Here is a 25,307-nt window from a genome sequence, read left to right as displayed (position 1 = left end):
AATATTATTGTAGAAATTTCTTAAGTCTAATCAAATTTATCATTCATAAGCTGTAGATGACTATTAAACTGCTATCATAATGATTATCATCGTCATCAGCAAAAGTGTCATCATCGTTCTACTAGGAAAAAAAAAAAAAATCAGGCAGTTAGGATCCAGAAAGAAGAGTAGGAAAACATACAGACAGCAAGGAGAACCTGCTTGAGAGTGCCGAATGATTGGGGCCACACATCCATGTTCTCTTCCATTTACCTTGAGAAACTGGTGGTACAACCCTAAAACAGTACACCTATTTGCGCCTATACACCATTAGTACACCTGGGTCTCACAGACCCACAAAATAGAAAAAAAAATACTTGTGTTTTATTTACTGAATCCTTGACAAATCTACAACCTTTTTGATTCAATTTACTATGCAATAATGAATATACAATTAAAATTAATATATTTAAAGCATTTTAGGCAAATTTTTGAAAAAAAATCTTTACAGTTTCTGTTTACAAGGACCCCATAAGAAAAGAAACGACACAATGATGTTCTCACTGCTGTCAAAGCTAGTGGCATGAAGGGTCTTTGTGGTGTGGAGAGGGCAATTCACAGGGTGAAAAAATTTGCATCACACAACAGTAAATTTCAGCTCCCCTTATCCAGTACACCTGGGTCTCACAGACCCAATGTTATACTTTAGTGTGTTATACACCAAAACAGAAGGAGACCTGGAAAACCACACAGCCACCTTTAGCATCGGCATCCAAACCTAGGAAGCTATTGAGAAGGACAGGGGTCCCTGGCATATAGTAATTGCTAAACCAGTAAGTGGCAAAAAGTGGCCGGGTCTCTCAGACCCAGGTGTAACAAATGCACCACGCAGCTGGAGTTGCCTTAGTTTGATTCTTGGACTGGCGAGACTCTTGAACAAAGTTGGCCTCTCCAAGCCATATCTTAATTGGGACTCTGAAAAATCAATTATTATGTGTCTTATTCACTAGGACGATTGGAGCATAAATTGATATTATACCTTACTTATCGTCGTGTAGTTGATACGCATCAGTCTAAGCATTCTCTTCATTGGCTCCCAGATACTTATCCCCCAGAATATGAAGGGAATTTCACAAAACCGCCTTCGTGAATTAAAATTTCTCTTTAAGTTAATGATCTATATGTTTGACCCATGATATTTTTCGGCTAAACATCTTAGAAGGAAAATCAGATATACGTATCGCCTTCCCTTCCTAAATCCCCCTTGATCCTGTACGACTTATTCGTAAGTTGATCCTTGATTCTACCGATGTGTATTCCACCAACCACCATATATTTTTCCTATTACACAGAGATGACAAATACACCTATGACCGCAACACACTTTCCCCCCATTCCTTTGAGCAGAGGAACTATTACTTCTGATATACTTTAAATTCTTTGGATACTGATCCTCCCCCAAGGCCAATCTGAGCATCTTCCACATTCCTTTTATCACTATCTCCCCTTTTTAAAACATTTTGCAACTCACTTTATCATTTTCAGGAGCTGTTCCAAATGTAACTTTCTTCATTACTATAAATACTTCCACCTTACTCACATCTTCCTTCCTACTGGCATGTATTCTCCCTGATGCTCCCCAAACACCTGTACATGCGCTACTTTCGGTACCTATACTCAGCCATTCAGTACACTGATCTTTCCATTTGCTGAAATTTTTTCCCTTCTAGTGTAACATTCTGCCATCCTCATCATTCACTCCTTTGTTGTTTCCTTTATCACCCGGTCATACTTGATCTTCCAAAACAGTTTCTGACAGTCCCTCCACTTTACACTCACATTTCTTTCAAATTCCTTATCCGCTCTTTTCATATGTACTCTTACCAGTCTTTTCGTCTCTCTCTTCTTCCCTACACATAACCCCCCCCCCCCTTTTTTTTTCTCTCCCAGCATCCTCAGTTCCTCTACTTCCCATCCAAACACTTAAGAATTCTTCTTCTCTGCCACAGCTCGTGTCACCTCTTCTCTCCATTGTACAGTTCCTTCCACCCTCTTACATCATCACTTCACCCCACACAGCACCTCACATGCTGCTTATTTTTTTTTTTTTTTAATAACAGAACGGAAGAAGGAAAAACAAATTAAAAATAATAATAATCCATACACCAGATTACTGGTGTCCTCTGTTCATAAAATATCTGTAACAGTTAGACTTGAACAGCTGTGGGTTGAAATTTGGAGGGAAACAACTCTGGGGAAGCGAGTTCCAGAGAGATGCATTTCGGAGAATGAAAGAATTCTGATAGGCAGAAGTTCTGCTATATGGCTGAGTGACATTCCAGTCATGAGCGCTACCAGATGCCCGTGTAGCACAAGGGAAGGCATGGAGAGGTGGCACCATAGACGCAGCTTCGTCTGAGCATTTGCCAAAAAAATATCTGTAAAATAATGCAAGGGAGGCAACATTTCTTCTTATTTGCAGGGGAGGTTGTTTATTTGTAATGGCAGGGTTGTTAATAATTCTAACAGCTTTGTTCTGAATTTTATCTAGTTGTTTTGATGCAACCTTTACACATCCATTCCACAAGGGTGCACAATATTCAGGCTGACAGCGCACATGACTCTTATAAATTATTGTTAACTCCTCATCAGCGAAGAAGTAACGGACTCTGTACAATAATCCAAGTTTCTTTGAGGCGGTTTTAGCAAGTGATCTAACATGAGAGGTCCAGCTGAGGGCATTGTTAAGTTAGACGCCAAGAATTTCAGTACTTTTGGAGATGGGAATATTAGTGGCACTGAAGGTAATGTACGAATCTGGCAATATCTGTCTATTAGTAAAATGTATATATTTAGTTTTACTAGCATTTAATGAGGCAAGGTTGTTTTGTCCCCATTCACTGATCATAGATAGGTCTTGATTTATGGAGATGGCTGTACTGGGTTGAGAGGTAGTGATATTAGACTTTATAAATGGGTGTCTGAGTGTGAATGAACTATGTAGTGTTCAGTCATCTATGTATGAATGGATGGGATTGTGGGTGACAGATAAGAGATCATTAATATGAACCAGGAATAGGGTTGGCGCCAGAACTGACATACCTTCCAGTACCTTCTTGTGCTTCAGATTTTTTTTCATGCAAGGAAGAAGGTGCCAAAGGCCAGGGATCTGCATACTGCTCCCTCCAAGAAAAAACAAAAACAACAGAGAGCCAAATTCAAGATCCATTCATTTCGAGATGCCTGGGCACACACCATTTGAAAGACTGGAGTTCGTAGGCAGTTGGAAAAACAGACAGAGGAAGACAGTTCCAGAGTTGACCTGTTGCATACATGAGGGACTTGGGTAGCGGTTAACTCCTGCACTAGAGAGTTGGACAAAAAAAGGATGAGAGTTTGTAGCTAGACGTGCCCGCCGTAGAGGCGGAGGGATGCAAGCAGACAGTTCAGAGGAGCAGTGGACATTGAAGTACCGATAGAATAGATAAAGATGCAACAGTGCGGTGAAGAGACAGAGGTTGAAGGGAACCAGCAAGAGGAGGAGAGTTAATGAGACAAAAAGCCTATGACTCCACCCTGTTGAGAATAGCTGTGTGTAGTGAACCTCCCCACGCATGAGAGTTGTACTCTACACAGGGGGCGAATAAAACCCGTGAATAAAGTCAACAACTGTGCACGGGTAAAGAAGGAATGGAGATGGCTTAGTGCACCCAATCTCTTGGAAGCAGATTTTACAAAAGAGGTAATATGTACTTTCCAAGACAAATTCCGAGAGAATGAAACCCCAAGTATGATTAAAGATGATACAAGATTGATCTGGCTATTGTTAAAGATTAATGGATACTCCAGTGGGAGATTTTGTCAGCTTGATAGATGTAAGAAATGAGTTTTTTATACACTAAAAATAATGTTATTTTTACCCCAATCCGAGATATGAGCCAAGTGAGACACTAGGTGTGCCATAGCCTCATCCCTAGTTTATTGAAGTAACTGCTGAAATGGATGCTGAGAGAAGCGAGTGGAAAGGTGAAGGGTGGAGTCATCAGTGGATGAGTGGATAGGGTTAGATGTACAGCGTAGGTCATTGATGAATAAAAGGAAGAGGGTTGGAGATAGGACAGAGCCCTGAGGAATACCACTGTTGATAGCTCTTGGAGGAGAACGGTGGCCCTCTACAACAGCAGCTATAGAACGACCAGAAAAGAAGCTAGATATGAATGTACAGATAGAAATCGTAAGAGGGTAGTTTGGATATTAAAGATTTATGCTAGACTTGATCCAAAGGCTTTGAGATGTCAAATCGTTCCTCCATATCTAACTCGTAATCCACATGTTTTTTTCTTCCTGCTGCCTTTCTTCTCACTTTGTAGGAAATACATCTTCCTGTCTTTCTGCACTTCTGTTCCTCTAACGCTTTTGCACCTCTGTCTTAGATACTAAGTAGTGATCAAATAGTTAACTTTCCCAACCTAAGTACACTCTGATGTTTGAAACAGGTCTTCTTCGCTTATCCAAGCACACATAATCAATCATTGCCTTCCAATCATTCAAATCACCACCCATCCTTCTTATTCGCTATGCATACCTGTGGATCATTTTGTGCAACAAGAGGGTATTGACTATTATCAAAATGTCTACCAGACAACTATCATTCCCATCCACATCAGTGGGTTCACCCCACTCACCAACCACCCCATATGCACTGACATTCTCCACATTTCCATTCATATCTCCAATCCAAAGTACCCTCGTTCCTATCAATCTTTTCCATGCACACTTCCCTAGGCATTCCGTCTTCCACTGAGGCATACACATATATTATTGCCAGTGCTTATATTTCCAGTTTCGTTCATACTCTTTAAATCGAGATCCACCTCATCCATACCGACTTATATACTCCTGCCATCTCTTGCATACAGAAACACATTCTCCCTTCTTTAACATCTTTTTCTCATCTGTTCCAGTTCCTGCTGAGTCCAAACTCCCACTGTCACACAACAGTTTCTTCTTCATTTGGTCTCAGTCAACCAGCATATGTCATCTTTTGCACCTTCAAGCATGTGAACAATTTTCCTCACTTTAGCTCATCATTTGCACACCTCACATCCCATGTTGCCATCCTTAGTGTCATTTAGCTAATGCTTAGTCGTCAACTGGAGGTCTGTCCGACTCTGAGACGTCTTTGTTGTATTATTTGTTTGATGAATATTCTATAGTGTGGGACACTAGCTCTCCGCCAACCCTCTTTGTTGACACGTACTGAATACATCTAGTTTTTGGCCAACTCATGCTGCCCTTTTGCCCTTACTGTTAGATGCATTTTCATGCTTGGTTTCTTTCTATTGATCTTTCTTGTTTCTGGTTTAATTGTGCCAGGCACTTCAACCCTTCACAATTAACCGATTCCGACCAAGCTTGGACACAATGACCAGCCTTTGACCTAGCTGTCTCCGCAACGTTTTGGTTGCAAGGCATCTACTCGTTGCCTAGCAACGACCGAAAAAACGTTTTTCTTTCAATTTACACGTTTGAGCTGTAGAAGCATTACTAATGGGCATAGAAAGCTCTGACATCTTTAGACGTAATCTTTGAGGTCATTCCTCATTGGAAGTGTTCAGTCCATTTCCTCTCTCTCCTCTAGTGTAAAGATTGGCCTTAGCATCCGTAGCAACCAGTACTGATTTTCAAAAATAACTCCCCTTGTTCCTCTGCAGCTTGACGGAATTAAATGAAACTTAGCATGTTTATAGACACTGGCTAGTACTACAACTTTCTCTTGTACAACTATGTGATACATTGGCCAGGTCAGGAGTCAAAGGTCATCAAATGCGAAAATGATGAAAATACTGTAGCTATAATCATGACTATGCTTGCACAAAATCCTAAGGCTCTGAAAATAATTAATCCAAGGCCATGATCCTTGAATGGAACATTGCACCTGAGTACCTCCATATAAAAATGACATTTAGTGTCGAAACTCTCTTGCAGTTGCTGGCAGCACCACCTAGAAGTTGTACCTCTGGTGGGCCATTCCACGAATTTCATGTTCCCTAGCTCCACAGTGGGTGGATGGAATCGAATGAAATTTTGCATACTTATTGACATTAATGAGTACTACAGATGTGCTTAGTACGTGCATAACCTCTTCGACCAGGTCAGGGGTCAAAGGTCATCAAGCGCAGAAAATATGAAAAGCGCTAAAATTGCGATTTTTCTCACGCGAAATGCTAAGGATCCAAAGATTACTGACCCAGAGCCATGATTCTTGGGTGGGATGTTGTCCTTCGGTACCACCATACAGGACTGACTTTTCTTACCAAAAACCCACTTCTGGTCATTGACAAAGCTTGGTCCGCTAAGAGCTAGCCATTGTTACCTACTGGCTTGTCTTCTGTAGTTACCATCCAGCACAACAAATATTTTCCTGGCCTCCAGGTCATCATTCAGCGTGTCACTCAATGCAGCTACCAAAGGGTCACCTTAGGATATCACTAGAATGCCCATACTTTCAATTCACCTTGCATGCCCAGCCAGAGTCATTTTGACTCCTTACCTGTGTTTCGTCTTTCATGCTGTTCACTAAGAATGAATACTCATATTTCAATCTTAATTGACTTCTTATGTTTACAGTGTGTTAGTTGATTGTAATCTGTTGTGCATTATACATATAATACTGATATATATAAAAAAATGGATGGCAAAAATGAAGCTAAGCATACTGGCTCATAGACCTTTTATTTTTGCGAATTGCAGGCAATATCACAGTGTAACAAACAGAAACAGGAAATTGCAAGAAAAATACTGCAAAATTATTTGAGACTAACTACAGTGAACAAAAACTCTGGTTATCTACTCGTAATGTAACAAACCGAAAAAGGGAATTGAAAAAAAAAAAATGCATCAAAATTATTTGAGACTAACTACAATGAACAAAATCTCATGTTTTTCTACCATTATTGCCTTTTTTACAAGTGCGTAGAATCTCAGATGTGCAAGTTCCACACAACGATTTTTTGCAATGATAACAGATGCCGACAGTTCGATTCTTCTTACAGAGTATCTTCACTTGACAGTATTTTTCTTGTTCTGTTTGCTGTTGTGCATCCATTGCTTGAGCTTCGCTGTGAGTGGTCTTTCTTGACTGCATATATGGCTCCGCTAGCTCTTCTGCCAGATTTTGGAGGAATATTCTTCTGGAAATATTCTTCTTCGCGATTTCCTTGTAAAGGATCCATGCATTAATAGCGGTTAGATCCAAAGTATTTTGGAACGAGTGTACAAGCCACCGTCTTGTGCTTGTTCTGACAGTGTACTTTCTGGCCATTTGGTCTACATGTCCACTCCATACTTCGTTTCATTATAATCTGCATGGTTCGTTTTACTTTAGATGTGCAACATAACGATATAACACTTTTGGATTTTCTTACAAATAATGAAGTATAAATGAAATCATTCACACTGCTATTAACTCCAATGATTTCACAATGAACCCCAGAACAATTGAGCAACTTCAAGTTAATTGATATGAACTGGAAACAACACTTCAAATCAATATATCAAAAGGGAGTCAAAATGACTCCCCTGGGCATTGGTGGAAATTTTTAAAAAATCAACTAAAATTATGACTAGCAAATCCCCCTACAAATTTTGTTGTGTAAAGCCATTGAAATCATGAAAGTCACCGAAGAACTTCAGTCAAATGAAAGAAACAGAAATGCTCCTTCGGGCATTCTAATGTTATATCAAGTAAGTGGACGATGAGTGCCCTAATCACCAATAAGACTACGCTGAGATGTTTTCCTACTGGTGGTGTAAATTTCATTGCACATTTCCATCCCCCTCCCTTTTCTTTTCTTTCTTTCTTCTTCTTCTTTTTTTTTTTTTTTTTGCGTATTATGTTTCACTGTGATGGCATCTTTGTTTATTTTGTTCATTCTACCACCAGATGAATTTTATTTCCTTTGGAAGGGACTTGTCGAAGAGGGAGTATTGAATATACTGTCGCTGAACTTCTGTCACACAAGATGAAATAAAATAAATTTCTTGACAAACCAACTTGAGGTAAGTACGATTTAAAAAAAAAAAAAGGTTCATCGTGTTGGAGATGTTCATCTATCTATCTATATACCTAGGCTGCTTCCCCCAAGGAAAGGGAGGTAGCCGAGACAGGACGACACACTCCATATTTACTCATCCATTCAAACACATTCATTCGCATCTTAGCCCCAAAGGGGAAAACGGACAGATCCTCACCGCACCACACCGCACAAGGGTCAACTGCGCAATGCAATCAGTGACATCCACAGCAGGGCCCGACGGCAGAACTGGTTTACCCCTGCCACATCATAACAGACCCATCCCCTTACCCACACCTGACCTGACTAGCTGACCAGACCAAATGCGGGAGAATATCCCCTCAGGGCTGCGTCATCACTTATTCATTCACAGTTTCTCTCCATTTATTTCTGTCACGCACAGCCACTCTTCCTTGCTCAACAGACATCCCTCTCGCATCAAGCGCTCTCTTCACACTGTCCATCCATCCTATTCGTGGTCTTCCTCTCAGCCTTACACCTCTCACATCAGATCTAGTTATCTTTTTCACCAATCGCTCATTATCCATTCTCTCCATATGCCCAAACCATCGCAACACCCTCTGCTCAACTCTACCCGCCATCTCCCGAACAACTCCAGTTCTCCTTCACACTTCGTCATTTCGCACTCGATCCATACGCGTCACTCCATACATACTCCTCAGACACCTCATCTCCATTACATTCAAACTTTTCCTCTCTGCTACATCCATATTCCATGTTTCAGCCCCATATAACGCAGTCGGTACCACAACACCCTCACAGCCTTCTCTTTACATCCATTCTAAGCGAACGACATCTAAACACTTTTTTCATTCCTCCCAGCACCTTTCCTACTTCATTTATTCTAAACTTCACTTCTGCATCTATTTTTCCATCCACAGCAACATGTGACCCTAGATATTTGAAACACTCTATTTTTATTTTTATTTTTATTACCGCTATCTGCTTAATCGTGATGTAATTTGCATCAGCCAAATTTCATAGATAATTAACGTGTAATGTGCAAAAATAAATAAATAAATAAATAAATAAGGAAGAAGGATTGCTAGGTGGTCAATAGCCGTGATGCCCTGTTTCAGTAGAATCTGTCTTTTTTTTTTTTTTTTATTCTGATTAGAGAAGTCCTCTTTTGTTGTGCAACAACGACATATACTGTATTCTCCTTACCTTTAGACACTTTTGTTTCTAAAAGTGAAGGCGTCTTTTAGAAAACAGGTTAGAAATACGCTGCCACCACTTACAGTACTTATCTCACCAAAGTCACCTCTCTCCTTTTTAGAATATGCTCACGTATAGGAAGGTTGAAAAGTTTCAGACTGACTTGGCCTCTCTTCCAAGTCCTGCCGTAACTGCTGTGTCTTCTGAAGAATCAAGGTCTCCATTTGTGGTTATAATTATTTCATTTGAACATTTCAAGTTATAGTGAAGTCAAGACCGAACTCATCCTAACCCACCTAAAACACTGTTCCTCTTACTCAGTTCTCATCACACTCACCTCAACTTTACCTCCATCACCCTTCATCCCACTCACCTCTGACTTGACTGCTCTCATCCCTACAGATGGCTGAACCACAACAAGGTCACCCTACGAGATCGAGTGGTCAGTCCTCAAGCTGCCCTGCTCAAAGAACTGTAAGTATTCAAGAGCTGTTATTATTTTTAAGGTGAAAGTCAATAAGAGTTGGTAGTCTTAGTGGTGTTGATAGATTCAGCTTTTGATTGACTTTTTATGACTTTACTCCCATTATTATACATGCTTTCGCGAGGAGAGAGCAGATAGAGCATTTTGGTCGGCACCCGTCTGTCTGTCTGTCTGTCTGTCTCTGTCTCTCTCTCTCTCTCTCTCTCTCTCTCTGTTCGAACAAAACAATTCATTTTTTTTTTTTTACAATTTGAACCTAACTTGTTTCGAGGGTTCAAGGATAGCCAGTGAGGAAATGTTTTTATAAGAGGCTAGTCAACCTCACAGAGTCAGGTCAAAATTTGGCAATTGAAAGTTAACTTGAACAATTTTATGTAGTTTTGACCAAACTTACAAGAAAGGTTGTGGACAATGAAGGAATGAAATGATTTAAATTTGACAACAATAAAGGCCAAGATCAAATGGTAAAGTCAGAGTTCGATCGGTGGGTGTGGGTGTTGATGAGAAATTTCTGGTGCACATAACTTACCTCATATTAGCAGAATTTTTAACAGCACCTCAGAGTTTCTTGTTGGTGCAGCGCCAGAGTTTTCATGGGACATTAGAATTACTCATATTATTCAAACCCACTACCTTGATTGAGCCCAGTGACATTGTAATAGTAGTTTACTATGAACGAAATTCATATACTTTTTGATCCATTTACCAAGACGTTAGCACCCAAGAAGGAGCAAACCATTTTTTTTTTTTTTATATAACATCCAAATGGCAAAAGGAAGAGAGGGAAAACGTTAAATAAATTTTCGAAAGTAGCACGTCAAGCTCAAGTTAGGGATTACTGGACTAACTGGCCACACAGAACGAGGCTTTGACAGGAGTAAGTCCTGTTTATAAAGCTGACATTTTTTTTTTTGCCAACTAGGAAATTTCCAGCTGCAATAACTCTGTATATATATATATATATATATATATATATATATATATATATAACTATTACCAAGAGGACAATGTACAGTACAATTGAATTATTTATGTGCCTTAGCGTATACCTAGTTGCATGATGATGTATATGCCTAAATGTATAGATGGTAATACCTCCACCTATGGTAGAAGAGGCATTAAGTGATTGGTCGGTCTGTTCATGCATGCGCGCAGGAGTGCATGCATGCATGGGTCAAAGCATTTATAACACTCTTCTGAACGCGATATCTCCTGAACCCATGGGCGGATTTCCACCAAACTTTTGTCAGTGATGCAGTATGAGATGATGATATGATAAAGTAATTTAGGTCATGGGGTAAAAGGTCAAGGTCATATGGGGTTGACTTAGTTTATCTTTTCGGTGCGATATCTCGTGAACCCCTTGGCGAATTTCGACCAAGCTTTTGTCAGTGGTACAATGTAAAGGGACGATGAGCTGATTAGTTAAATGCGACGTATATCATATCGAGGTCTTTTTAACATGAACAAAGATATGTGTAACTAATGTGTGAAATATAATTACATGCCATACTGGTTAGGATGAGGCACTGGGAAGCGTCCAATGCTGACGGAAATATGACGCAAAACCTTGAATTAATAAAGAAGACCTTAACTTCTTGAATTAATTGACCAACTATATTTCTTTTTATTTCAGATTTATCAAGCTTAGGACAGAACTTTCACACACTAAGGACAAATATTGGCCATCACGGCTGGCTGCAACAAAATACAAGCATGTAAAAGTTGGGAGAATAGAATAAAAAATAGTACTTTATATCACTGCAGGGTAAAGTACAAAAGGTTAAATTAACTTTTACAAAGTATGCAAATGTTTGTCACTGAAAGAAATGTAACAGTCGTGAACTAAATCTCACATATTGTTGTGAAGCGGGATTGGCCAGTCAGGTAGTGATGGAGTATTTCCGACGATTCTCGAATTTTTCTGCTACGTGTCAGAGTTGCCAGTTTGCCTGCTATTTGTGAGCGAAGGTATTTTGTAAGTTGTACTTTATTTTTTGTGGACTATTTCTCTATAATGTTTATGTGATTGTCCTTTAAATCATGTTATTTTGTCCAAGTTTCTATGCTAAAGCATTTAGAGTGTTATGTAATGTAAGAAAATTGGATATTTTGGATGTTTCCAAGTTGGCAACTGTTGCTTTCCTGAGAATGTAATAGATAATTCTAGTATATAGGAAGTTTATATAAGGATGTGGAAGGGTCTAGAGGAGCTCTCAGTTCAGTTTGAGTTTAGTTCAGTGTCAGTGCAGTTGCTGAAGATTGTATAGCTCCGGTACTTGTAAAGGCAGTGAAGTGAAGTTGGCCAGTATTGTTATTATTTGGTGAATAATGACCCCGAACTTAAGAAGGTAGTGTTTTTTACAACGCCTGAGCTGATCTTGTGTCCTATATACCAATAGACTGACAATAAGAACAACTCACTGGGCAACATCCTTCCAATACTGAACTACTGCTGTTGGAGCCTGTGCCAGTATAGGCTGGAGATGTAACAATATTTTACACTCTCTGACAAATTATGTAATGCTGTTATGTTTCTGAACTTGAATCATCTGACTTCTCTAATATCTGTCTTCAGCATTCCTGTCATTCTCATACTAAATATATCTGTGCTGTTTACTTATCCCCTAATTTTACTATGAAAAATTCTTTGAGTTCTTACTGCAAAGATGAAACACATCCTTTCAATTTCTCCTTTATCTGATATCTCGATTCTAGGAGATTTCAATGTTCACCACCAGCTTCTGCTCTCCTCTTCTTTCACTGATCCACCTGGTGAACAAGCCAACATCTTTTCTATCCTCAGTGACATAGAGCACCTTGTACAGCACCCTACCCGTATCCCTGACTGCCTTGGAGAGAGCTCCAACATACTTGACCTCGTCAATACAACCTATCTTTCTGCTTATGCTGTTAATCTTTCCTCTCCATTGGGTTCCTCTGATTACAACCTTATCACCTTAACCTGTCCTGTTGCTCCAGTAAGGCCTGTGGATCCTTCCATAAACTGCCGGTGTGTGGCATTTTGGGGCTGCTGATTGGGAGGCCCTCAAGCAATACTTCTTAAATTTCCCCTGGAATGATTATTGCTTCTTTGGCTGAGAGCCAACTGAGTGTGACTTGCACATAATGGAGATTATTCCCCCTGGCATGGAAACATACATTCCTATCTCACATCGAATGACTAATGCAAAAAAAAAAAAAGTTTAATCACTCTTGTTCTAATGCTGTCCACAACAAGGAGAAGGCCTATGAAAAGTACCAGAGCCAACCCACCTCTGAATCACATCTCTGTTACGTTTCTGCTGGAATCATGCTAAGTGAGTTCTTTGCTCTGCTAAAAGTAATTTCTCTCGTACTAAATGCTCTGAAGTCTCAAAATCGAATTCTTCCCACTCCTTCTGGCACCTTCCCAAAAACATTTCTAACAACTTTACCTCATCATTCTTCCCTCTGCTTTTCCACTCTGATGACTCTTTACCTATTTCTTCAGCTGATAAAGCAGATCTCTTTGTTCAGAGTTTCTCCTCCGGTTCCACGATTCCAGTGTTGTTCCTGCAACACCTCCACTGTCTGACTTGCTCATGACTGACATTAAAGTTTCTTCAACTGAAGTATTTTCTGCCATCACTGGCCTCATTACTAACAAGGTTATTGGGCCTGATGAGGTTCCTCCTTTTGTCCTCCTGTGCCTACGTCCTGCCTAGGTAAACTCTTTCGTCTTTGTCAACTTGTACCTTTCTTTCTTGCTGAAAGTTTGCTCTCATTCAGCCCGTTCAAAAGAAGGGTGACCATTTCCATCCCTCTGACTCTCGCACAATTGCTTTAACATCCTGTGTTTCAAAAGTTTTCGAGTTTTTTCTTAACCCCTAACTGCTGGCTGATGTGTATGGACGTTACGATTCAGGGCGCAGAGTGCCCCCAGCTGACGTGATATACCACACTCACCTTCCCTCCAGCCTTTGAACTCGTGACCATTTTCTATGATACCCACCTGGTAGGTAGAACCCCTAGGTACCCCATGGATGCGTGGTTCAGTCTGTCCATGGCAGTGGTAGCATCAGGAGTCATGTCTTCTTCTTTGTCATCGTCCGATTCCGTAACACCTCGTGAATCGACCCCCGCGAAAGTTCTGCCCTTAGTGCCAGGGAAAGGGCTCAGTGACTGAGCAGGTGTGTGGGAAATTGTAAATAGTTTACAGGTATGCACAAGTGTTTTTTTTTTTTTTTATACATAATTGATATGTAAGATATTATAAGTTATATTTAGTAAAGTGTTACGAAATAAGTGTTTTATAATAAGTTTTAACAAGTGCATTGCAATGAGTGTTACTGTTTAGGGTTATTGTGAAACAATGATTGGAAATACTGTCAGTAACCCTCTTTAGTACAACGAAAGAAAACCGAAAGTGCATGAGAGAGTAAGAAAATGATGTGACTGGCTGTAATGAATGGATCTTGAATTTGGCTCTCTCTTGTATTTTGTTTTTCTCTTGGAGGGAACTGTTATTGTGGGCTCATGGCCTTTGTTTCCTTCTTCCTCGCAATACAAAAATTAATTTTTTCCCTAGTTACTCAGCAAATAATGTTGAATATATGAGCATTAGCATATTTGTGATGTGAAATACCAAAAATGTATGTTGTGTATAACATTAGTAATATTTTCACATTGCCCTTGATCAGTACAAATTAGTCACATTTTCTGTACAATTAATACCTCGTACTCAACCATACTGCATGAAACAGCCAAAGCATTTACATCTCAAAGTGGAGTTACCCATAATCGTGATGTCAAGTGCAAATATAAGTGCCGTAGAAGAGGGAAATTATTATAACTGACGCAAAAAGTGAGTAATAAAAATAAAGAGCTATTCTTTTCCCATGTATCTATGGGGCATAGTGGCTATGAAACCTGCAGAAAACCTATGGGGAGCCACATGGAAGGGGTGATGACTCATCCTTACGACACTGAGCAAAGAATGCGAAAAAATTATTAGAATATTCTCAGACGCTGGGCAATGTTACAATCACCACTCCGGCCAGTGCTGCCAGTGCTAGCCAATGAGTCCAAGGCCACTAGCAGTGGTGCGCAGCCAGATTAGTCTGCCAAAACACGGAAAACCAGTCATCTTTAACTTATCCTTACTCATCGGCGGGACCAGCTAGACCCCTCGGGATACTTTCACTTGAAAGAGTTGGTGAGTCTTATTTATACTTAATTTTTTTCTCTATCTATAATAGTTTGGCAGGTATTAGGGTTTGAATTAAGGGTATTTTTGCCAAAATCTTGGAAATCGTCTGTAAAGAGGAGTGGGCGATGGCCAGAAACCCATGGCAGCTAAGGGTTAAGGAAAAAATTAAAGCATCTTTCATTTCCTATCACAACCTTCTTTCTGATCAGTATGGTTTCCGCCAGGGATGCTCCACTGGCGATCTTCTCACCTACCACTCAGATTCCTCGTCATACTCCTTTCGAGACTTAGGTGAAAGCTTTACCATTCCACTTGTCATCTCAAAGGCGTTCAATCGAGTTTGACATAACTCTTTAATTTCCAAACCGCCCTCCTACGGTTTCTATCCTTCAGCTGTACCTCCATCTCTAGCTTCCTTTCTGGTTGTTCTATAGCTGCTGTTGTTGACGGGCACCATTCTTTTCCTAGAGCTATCAATAGCGGTGTTCCTCAGGGCTCTGTACTATCACCAACTCTCTTCCTATTATTCATGAATGACCTTCTCAGCTGTACATCTAACCTTGTCCACTCATACACTGATGACTCTGCTCTCTACATTTTCACTTGCTTCCCACAGTGCTTCCCACAGCGTCCATCTCATCAACTATTTCAGCAAACAAGGGATGAGCGTATGGCACATCGAATATCTGACTTGGCTCATATTTCTGACTGGGGTGAAAATAATCTCGTTGTTTTTAATGCATCAAAAACTCGATTCTTACATCTATCAACCCGAGAAAATCTTCAGCAGGAGTACCTTCAAATTTTTTACATTATCCAGCTCAGTCCTGCATCGTCTTTAAACATAGTTGGGCATTCATTTTCTCTGGATTTATCTTGGAAAGAGCACATTACCTCTCCTGTAAAATTTACTTCCAAGAATTTAGGTGTGCAAAGCCAAGTTCGTGCCTTCTTTATCCCTGCACAGTTGTTGACTTTATACACAGGTTTTAGTTGACCCTGTGTAGAGTACAATTCTCACGTGTGGGGAGGTTCCTCACATACAGCTCTTCTCAACAAGATGGAGTCAAAGGCTTTTCATCTCATTAAGTCTCCTCCTCTTACTGGCTCCCTTCAACCTCCGTCTGTTCACTGCACTGTTGCAGTTTTATCTCTTTTCTTTTGCTACTTCAATGGCCACTGCTCCTCTGAACTGTCTGCTTGCATCCTTCCACCTTTAGACCGGTGCATTGCACCCGTCTAGCAACAAACTCTCATTCCTTTTCTGTCCAACTTTCTAATTCAAGAGTTATCCATTACTCTCAGTCCTTCATGTGTGCAGCAGGTCATCTCTAGAACTGTCAACTATCTCCCTCTGTCTTTATTACCTACTGCCTATGAACTCCAGTCTTTCAAACTCATTGTACCCAGGGATCTCGATATGAATGGATCTTGAGTTTGGTTGTGTTATCTCGTTTTATGTTTTTCTTGGAGGAAGCAATTTCCAGGTGCCTAGCCTTTGGTTCTTTCATTTTGTATAAAAAAGAAAATAAAAATGCTGATTGATAAATGAATGGCAAGCTGTATGTAATGATAAATGGCGAATTATCAGAATGGCTAGAAGTAACAACTGAGTTCTTCAAGGACCAGTTTTGGGACCAGTTATTATCATTGTTTATTTCAACGTTGTAGAGAAATGACTCGTTTCTAAGGTGGGAAAATTTGCAGACAACGCAAAAATTGGTGGTAAAATATAACGAAAGCAGGCTGTGCATCTATAGAAAACGACCTGGATAAGCTAATGAAGTGGAATTATGTGGGTGATGAAATCTGAAGTAAATGACTGTATTGTAATATACTTCGACGTAAAAAACGGCAAATATAAATTCTGCATGTTCATTAGCCCACTGCACCAAGAAAATATTATTTAGGATTTATTATCAGTAACAACCTCTGAAATGTAATACAATGTATAAAATCCACTACCAGTACAAACAGTAGACTTTACATCATCATAAACGTTCGAAGTTTTAAGCTTTGTACATCATTTTTTCACCACACCTAGAATATTCTGTGCAGTAACAGTACCCAAGTCTTATTATGGAAGAAGGAAGACTTGAGGGAATGCATTACAGAACCACAAAAGTATCAGTTGGTGAAAAATTTACTTACAGATAGTGACTAAAGATCCTACTGTATATATGTCATATCTCAAAGTTCGACGACTCAGAGAACATCTAACACAAGTATCTAAGATTCTTGACAAATCTAGCGATGTTAGATATGATTTGTTAGAAATGCAGAGTGATACTTTGACTTGAAATAATGAAATGAAACTCTGCATTATTTGTGCACAATGATGGGGGGGAAAATTACTTTAACCAACCGCGTCCCATCAGCGTATGGGTACGTCAGAACTTTTTTTCATGTTGACACTCGTCGATGTACTGAGGGTTCTGCAATTGCAAGGTCTGTCATTTGCACATTTTTCAAGTTTTGCGGGTGATTTTTGGTAGGCATATGTGAAAGACCTTCCTCTACCCTCCGCCAAGCGGCAACACTGTCTGACCGCGCGTGACCCCCCCACCCGCCACTGTCTCGGCAACTCACCTGTTAGCAGTGACCTGGCTAGTAAAGACATGTCATGCCACGGTATGAAATTCAAGGCAAGAGTGATTCCCCAATCAATTTCGATGTGGAGGACAAAGATTACGTGGCGCCAGAGAAAGAAACGAGCAGAAGTGATGAGGAGGTAACGTCGCCCAGGAGGGTGCGGTATGTTGATGTATTCAGTGTGTGAAACAATCGCGTATCGCGTATATTATTGTGTCAAAAACCAATATATTCTTGTACTACATATAAATTCGTACCAAATGAACAAATATCTACCTATTCTGAGTGGTTTGCAATAGTTACCACTACCATGCAAAACGGGACAGCAGCAGCGCGGCTCCAGAGAAAACATTACCAGGAAAATAAGTCGGGATTGGGGTGGGGGGTCGTTGGTGAAAAACCAGTCAGGATGCAGCGGGTTAATGTTCGCATTGTGGAACAATGGAATTGGTTACCAGAACCTGTTATTAGTGCAAAAGATACTGATGCTTTTAAAATAAGGCTAGACAAATATTTTTACACTTTTGGCTAAACTAACTTTGTGTTTATTTCCAGGTGGAAGTGTATACTATAACCTGTGAGAATATTCTGCAACTGTATTTGTTTTTCTTTTACAAATATGAAGAACATAGAGTACATAGTGCATAGTCGTTTCACTTCTGTCTTCCCTACAAAAGTTCCTTTGATCGTTCTTCCTAACAAGCTTTTTTTATTTTTTATTTTTTTTCTGACAGAACAACCAGATGGCATGGTGGGATCTTACACGTTGGTTAGATCTTAATAGAATTAGCTTTTTTTTTTTTTTCCAGATAGCCTCATCATGAACCAACAGGCTTCCTGTTATCTCTACTTCCAGTGTACCTTCTATGTACTTGTAGTCCATATAGACTCCTTCAGCCTCCTCAGAGATATAGACTTTTCTACACAGTTTCTTATCCCGGATATTTTAGATTCCTACCTTAGCTTCCTAGCCATTACAGACCCATACTTCAGCCTTCCAGTCCCTTATAAATCCCTTTCTTGGCTCTCCAACCATTATAGACCTGCCCACCAGTACTTTCAGCTCTTACAAAGCCCTTCCTCAGCCCTCGCATCCATTAGCATTCCCACGCATCAGAGACAGCTCACTCAGCCATCTCATCACTAAGCGTTCCAAGCCATCGTAGACATTTCCCTCAGCCATCCCATAGCCTAAGCCACCATAGACACTTCTATTAGCCATCCCAGCCAGTTCTAAGCTACCTGTCCTTCCGCAGGTAGCAGACCACGTTCTTTCCCTGATGTCAACTGCCTCCAACCCTAAACAAACATCACCTATCGCTGTGAACATAGTACATTTTTTGCCACAAATGCTAATTAAATTCCATTAGTACCATGCTGTGTTTTCTCCCTTTATTCTTGTTGCCGTCAGAATACTCAAAAGACAAAATAACGTTTCCAAACGTGGATACCATTTATCATTTTGTCGAAATATCAACAGAAAGTGTTCCGAGTAAAATTTGGATCGGATATTAGTAAATGATAATGTTAGGCGGTGGCTCAATCGGTAGAGAGGTTGCGTGCGGTCCTAACTGACCCAGGTTCAAATCCCGGCTGGGGCAGGGAACAGTTTAAGGATTTGAATTTCATTAAATCAGGCTTTACTGATCTACCAGAAGACACGCCGACATGTCGTAAATATACCCCCACTAATACCAATACAGCAGTCCTGTATGAGACAGCCCTAGCATGTATTCAATATGGACGGTGGGTGTTAGTGCTGAAGTGGTGGCATGTAGAGGTGTATGGTATGTAGGAGGATTGCTGGGCCTTGATAGCAGGCTGTGAAGCCTATGCCCAGAGTCACACACATAAAAAAAAAAAAGATGAATATAAGCTATTGGTAGGTGAAGATGAATTAAGGAGTCTAAAATCTGAAATTATAGGATAGGATACAAATAGAACACTACTTTTGTTTATGCTTTCATAGAAAGACCAATGAAGTGCATAATTACAGAAGCTTTGGCCTATTAAGGTAAAACTTTGTTATGGACCTCAAGCAAGTATACGAACTAGACAGTAAGACACATTCGCATTATAATATTTTACAAAGCAAGTGTTGGAAAAAAGTAGATAGATTATTATGTTAATTAGTCTCTAGGTACGTACATTTGTACAAACTGAAAATAAGCAAACTATCAACCTGAGAAACTAGTGATAAATAGTATATATATTATATTATATCGTTTATTTTATAGCGGTTAGCTACTCACACAGTGCTTTCACCCATGATAACTGTGAAGCAGCAGTAAAGATTTATGAACCATTCTGACCGGTTCTAGCCATTCAAGGATTTGCTGAAAAAAAAAAAAAATAAATTCCCGTACAGATGCTCTTATTTTACCTTTGAACAAATGCACAGAGGCCAGCTGAAGCCCGTTCCCCCCACCCCCTACCCGTCCAGCAACCCACAACACCACAGTAATTCTGATAACTGAAAGAAACCGTTGACATAGTTATAAGTAACGTTTCAACTTATCCGTTTAAAGTAACTCTGTTTGAACTGCCTTGATGTTATGGGCCGCTGGAGGCCAGGAGAAGGATTAGTCTCCACAGGGAACTGTACATCCATAGTGAGTTATACGAATTCCGTATAACAAACATCCAGACGTATATAAATACACATATATCCCCACATTAAGATATACACACATACATACGTGTAAACAAACATAACAGAATCCTATGATATGGGACTATATTCAGCACGTAGATTCCTAACTGCATGTACGTATAGTATTAGGTATTTTTCCAGTATTGTTTTCGTGAGTGAAAGTTGAACGATATAAAACGATTTATAACGGTTCAGTGCATTTTCTGATGAATTTCATATTTCAGATCCTCTAAATATGATATTTTGTTGCATGTGGGAAGTTCTGTATTGAGAAATCCTTAGTATTTCATCGACACCTCACGTTGTAATCATATCATTAGCTAAAGGCTGTATCAGTTAGGTGTTGATTGCTTAATGATCTGTTCACACACATGTCTGGAGTTCGATAATACCATGAATGGACAAAATATGATGCTGGCGGAATATGAGATTAGTGTGTTGGTGGCATGGGTTATTATAGGTACTGGCTTCTTTTGTGCTCCTACCATAGAGTTTATATTAGTCTTCTGAGCCCCACTCCAATTTGCTGAACAGTACAGTAAGTGAGGATAGGCTAATGATTCATAAATTTGGTTGATGTTGGCTTTGTTCATACTACTTTGGATTTTATATTCCACTTATCTTTGCTTTTTTAATATCTTTGTTACCTGCTGTTTCCAGGAAGCCGAATCTCTATGATGATTTCCATCAGTTTAGCTTCATTATCCCTGGTATTATTAAGGTTTACTCTCTAAATATCAGTATTTCCTGACTGAACATTAGGTTTACATTGTCTTAAATTTTCACACCTCATAGAAATGGAAACATGCTTTAGTTTTCTGTTAAGGATGGCACTCATTTCATTTAGGTGCAAATGCTGGAGAAAGATGTTGGTATCATAGACATATTAAAAAAAAAATATTGAGTACAACAAACTATGTCGTTAATATCTAATAAAAAAGAGTGTTGGGTTGAAAATGGAGCCCTGTAGGACTCCGTTGAAGACTTAAAAGTGAGGATTTTTCGTTATTATATAATTGGAACTGCTGTCTATGATTTAAGTAACTCTTGAACAATAAGGGAATTAATTCAATAGTTTACTATAGGATATGGTGTTGAACGCTTTAGAAAGATTACAAAATACCTGTACAGTAATCTGATGCATCTTATTGTCTAAAGCATTGTAAATATTACCAGTGAGATTGTAAACGGCCAGTTCGCCAGTTCGGTTGAATATTTGAGTCTGAAACCATACTGGGAGTCAGACAGCAATGAACTGTATGTGAGGTGTTTAATTAATCTGTTACCAATGGCATTCTCAAAAACCCTGCTGAAACTAGGGCGGACTGAAGTGAGTCTATGGTTCCCTGGCATTGATTTGTCTCCACACTCATGTATAGGAAACACATAAGCAAGCTGAGGGTTACGTGGGAATCACATAAATTTAAAACTGATTGATTATATACTTAAAAAATGGGCATACTTATTCAACACATGTATTAATTTTATTATACTTATTATTATGATGATGATAATGATTATTGTTATAATTTTAAAGAAATGACCATGACGTGGAGATGATTTAAGTTCTTGTGCTATAGATTTTATCTCAGACAGTAGCTGGGTTCAGCTAGAATGGTAAAGCCGTGGGCACAGGAAGATAGTCACTGTCACTAACATGTTTGTCAGAGGAAGGTACTGTACATACTCTCGATGATCACCTTGAACCAATTCAATGGTTTCTTTTGCAAGATTCGTCTTTCCCTTGGGATCATCAGGCATGTCTATAGGTCACAATATCTTACAGGAGATGGTGCATTCCTAAAGATCATAATGAGTGTAGAGCAGTGTACATACGGTCGAGTCGGTGTGTAGATACGACCACACGCTGGTCTGGCGCAAAGCTTACATGTACTCCCACACAGGCGGTTACACACAATTGTACATACAACGTTTATGGTCTGGTTCACTGTGTTATGCTTTCCTCTGGGTGAAGGTGCACTGGCTTGGTAACACCCACCCACACACAGCTGGGGCTATGATTCACCACAGATCCTCAATTTAAGGAAAAGGTGGTAGCATTTTGTTACAACAAGAGGCAAGGTGGCTGGCAGAGGGTGCAGCAGGCAGGCTAGGTAGGGTTGGAACGACAGGTGTGTGACGCCAGACTGGGCTGGCTTCACAGCTCCATCATCTTATGTCATAAAACCGACTACTCTGACAGGGTGAGACGACTGGGGGAAAGAACCACAGTAAATTGTTATATTGGCCACAGGAAAATGATGGAAAGTAGTCTGCACCTGATATGTGATGGAAAATCTCAGAAAACAGTCCCAGAAGACACAAATACAGTCTACAGTAGGGTGTGACTCTGACAGACTAGCAGATGTAATAAACTTGTCAAGCTGCAGGAAGAAATAAGGAACCTTTCTCAGCTGCCAGAGAGGACAAAAGCAGCTAGGTGCAAATTAAGAAACTGTATACACGAAGGCTTCTTGATTTACTAAGCTTAGAGATACAGACATGTTTGTCATATGAATATCTGTCTGCTACTGCCTCAGACAGAGAGGCAGCAGAACTGGCCATTAGCTGGTCATGTTTTGCTCACTTTTCACTGAACTTGCAAATGCTCTAATCTAGTCACAACTAACTCCCCAGTAGTTACACTGTGTATTCCTACAACTACAGCATACAATGAAACACCAAAAGTTCGGGCTGAAAACTCTCAACGAAAAGCGTTGTTCGGTATGCCTCCGCCAAGCCTTGAGCACGGATTCGCCATATAAACTCCATGACAGGGTTCATTGTGGGCTGAAATGAAACTAAAGATAAACTAAGTCGACCCCATACGACCTTGACCTTGCTGACCTAATGAGTTCATTGTCCCTTCATACTGTATCACTGACAGAAACTTGATCAAAATCTGTTGAGGGATTCAGAAGATAGAGCGCCCGCATCCATATGACCTTAATCTTTCACTCTTTAGCTTTGCTGACCTAATAATTTAATCGTCCCTTCTATCTGTATGACTGACAAAAGTTTGGCCGAAATCCTTCAAGGGGTCCAAGAGATGTCGCAAGCACATCCATATGACCTTGACTGTTGCTCCCCTTGACTTGCTTAAAAGGATTGTTTCAAAGAGGTGGTACAAAGCCTCCCAAGCTGACAAGAATATAGACCTTCATGTCTGTGGCTCTCAACATTCGTCTTACATTTTCCCCTTCCTGATACAGGTTCCTGGAGCACAACCTGGTGGAGGAATTGACGCCAGACTCCCTGAAGGGCTTCACGGGGCTCGAATCACTGTGAGTACAACATCATTCCTCAAGAAGTGACTATTCTTCATTTAACCACTTCAGAAAGAATGTATAGTTTCTGCTCTCTTCTAGCTGTCTCCATACGATTGTATTTAGCTTTAGAAACTTTTTGATTGGGTTGATTAGATATTGCTTTCTTTAACCCCTCAATGGTAGTGCCTTCAGAAATTTGCGTGCTCCCCTGGCTGGCCCTGGAACCATTTTTTCAGAAATCTAAAATCGACATATTTTTCTTAAAGATTTGTAGCACATCATCTGGCACACAGGCAGTGTTTTTCAGCTTCCGAAACCCATCCTGTGATTCGCTATGGTTCTCATTAGTATTCATAAAATTATGGCTCATGTGCCATTAACATGGACAACTGTGGGCGAAAACATCCGAAATGGAGAGGAAATGTACACATACCAGTGACTTTCATTCATTTTGCATTTTTTTTTTTAGCTCGCGCCAATTCGACGTCACCGGCACCAGTTGGGAGAGCAGTGTTCAACGCCGATGGCTATTGAGGGGTTCTTCTTGGCACGTCAAAGACTTTTCTGAACTGAATTAAATAAACTGAATGTACAAAGAGAGATATTATATGAATAAATAAATAAATATAAATGTATCTATCTATCTATCTATTATCTATCTATCTATATCTATCTATCTATCTATCTACATGCACATACATAATATGTACGTATTTTAAATGATTTGCAGGTTAAAAAAAAAACTCCTTATAAGAGTGATCATTGAAAGATATAGCTATTCCTGTCTGCTCGAATAAATTATAAATAAAAGGGTCAGAAGGTTGCAAGCAAGCAATAAAATGAAAAATGAAAAAAGGGCTTCATATTATACAGGATGATAAAATAAGCATGTCACTGAGGAAGGAAGGAGGAAAGAGGAAGGGAGGCAGAGGGGACACAAGTAGAGAGAGGGGGTGAGGGGAAAGGAGGGGAGGAGGTGAAGGAGGGGTGGGGTGTGGGCATAAGAAATGGAAGAGGGTGACGGGAAGACGGGGAAGAGGGGAAGGAGTTATGAGGGGAATGAGGGGAAGTGGTGCAGAAGGGGTGGGGGGGTGGGCAGATGTATGGGGAGAGGGAGGGAGGAATGAGGGGGAGAGGTGCAGGAGGGGAGGGGAGGGGGGGAGGGCAGATAAAAGGGGTTGAGTAGCGGAAGAAGGGTTGCTAAAGCCGGGTGAGTTACGGCTTGATCTGCAGTCTTTACCTTGTCTCTCCTCCCTCATTCTTCTTATTACCGGTTTAGTCGTTCTACATTCACATTTCCTTATTTTTGCTGTCTTCACTTCAGTTAGTGTGTCTCCTAAGGTGAAATTAATAAAACTAGGTGTGCAAAGGTGTAAACAGATCCGCAGTAAATGATCGTCATTAATGGGACACCTAAAATTTTTAGATGTGATCAGGAAGCTTTAAATAATATTAAAGTGTTCTCGGGAACGAAACAGACAGTTGAAACACACCTGAAAAATTATTGTCAAAACTTGGCACATGTCAACAACACTGCCGTATCAGTTCTATTAATATAGCTCCTAATATTCTCATTCCCCTATTATTTTCTGTTTTGTTTTTCTGCCATCACTTTTCATCTTACTCTGGCCATGCGTCATTCATAGTTCATTATAATCCCACTCTTCATCCCAGTTTATAACCCTTTCTCGTATTATGGCATTGTAATTTCCTCACATTCATATTTCTTCATTTTCTTCTAGCCCTTCATTTCTAGGTTTGCTCCGTACATCACTGTAAAATTGTACTCCTTCCACACTCATATTTCTTCATATTTTTTGTGTCATTTTACATGGATTTTTACATTTATGTATCATGATACTTCCTCGCCACCTATCAAATATTT

The 25,307-nt window shown here is 39.9% G+C and overlaps 1 protein-coding gene across 1 annotated transcript in view; it reads left to right on the top strand.

The window, feature by feature from the left end:
* Positions 1–25,307, top strand: part of LOC145418277 (follicle-stimulating hormone receptor-like) — a 137,023-nt gene that overhangs the window by 34,802 nt on the left and 76,914 nt on the right. The window contains exons 6-7 of the mRNA XM_080286717.1: positions 9,636–9,707; positions 23,366–23,437. Of these exons, the coding sequence (XP_080142843.1) occupies positions 9,636–9,707; positions 23,366–23,437 (144 nt within the window). The remainder of the gene's footprint in view (positions 1–9,635; positions 9,708–23,365; positions 23,438–25,307) is intronic.

The sequence above is a fragment of the Coenobita brevimanus genome, chromosome 113, assembly GCF_032717465.1.
Source record: "Coenobita brevimanus isolate Jiangsu-jjx chromosome 113, ASM3271746v2, whole genome shotgun sequence".
In the NCBI taxonomy this organism is placed as follows: Eukaryota; Metazoa; Arthropoda; class Malacostraca; order Decapoda; family Coenobitidae; genus Coenobita; species Coenobita brevimanus.
The sequence above is the reverse complement of the archived record's forward strand: the minus strand, read 5'-3'. Positions and strand labels throughout refer to the sequence as shown.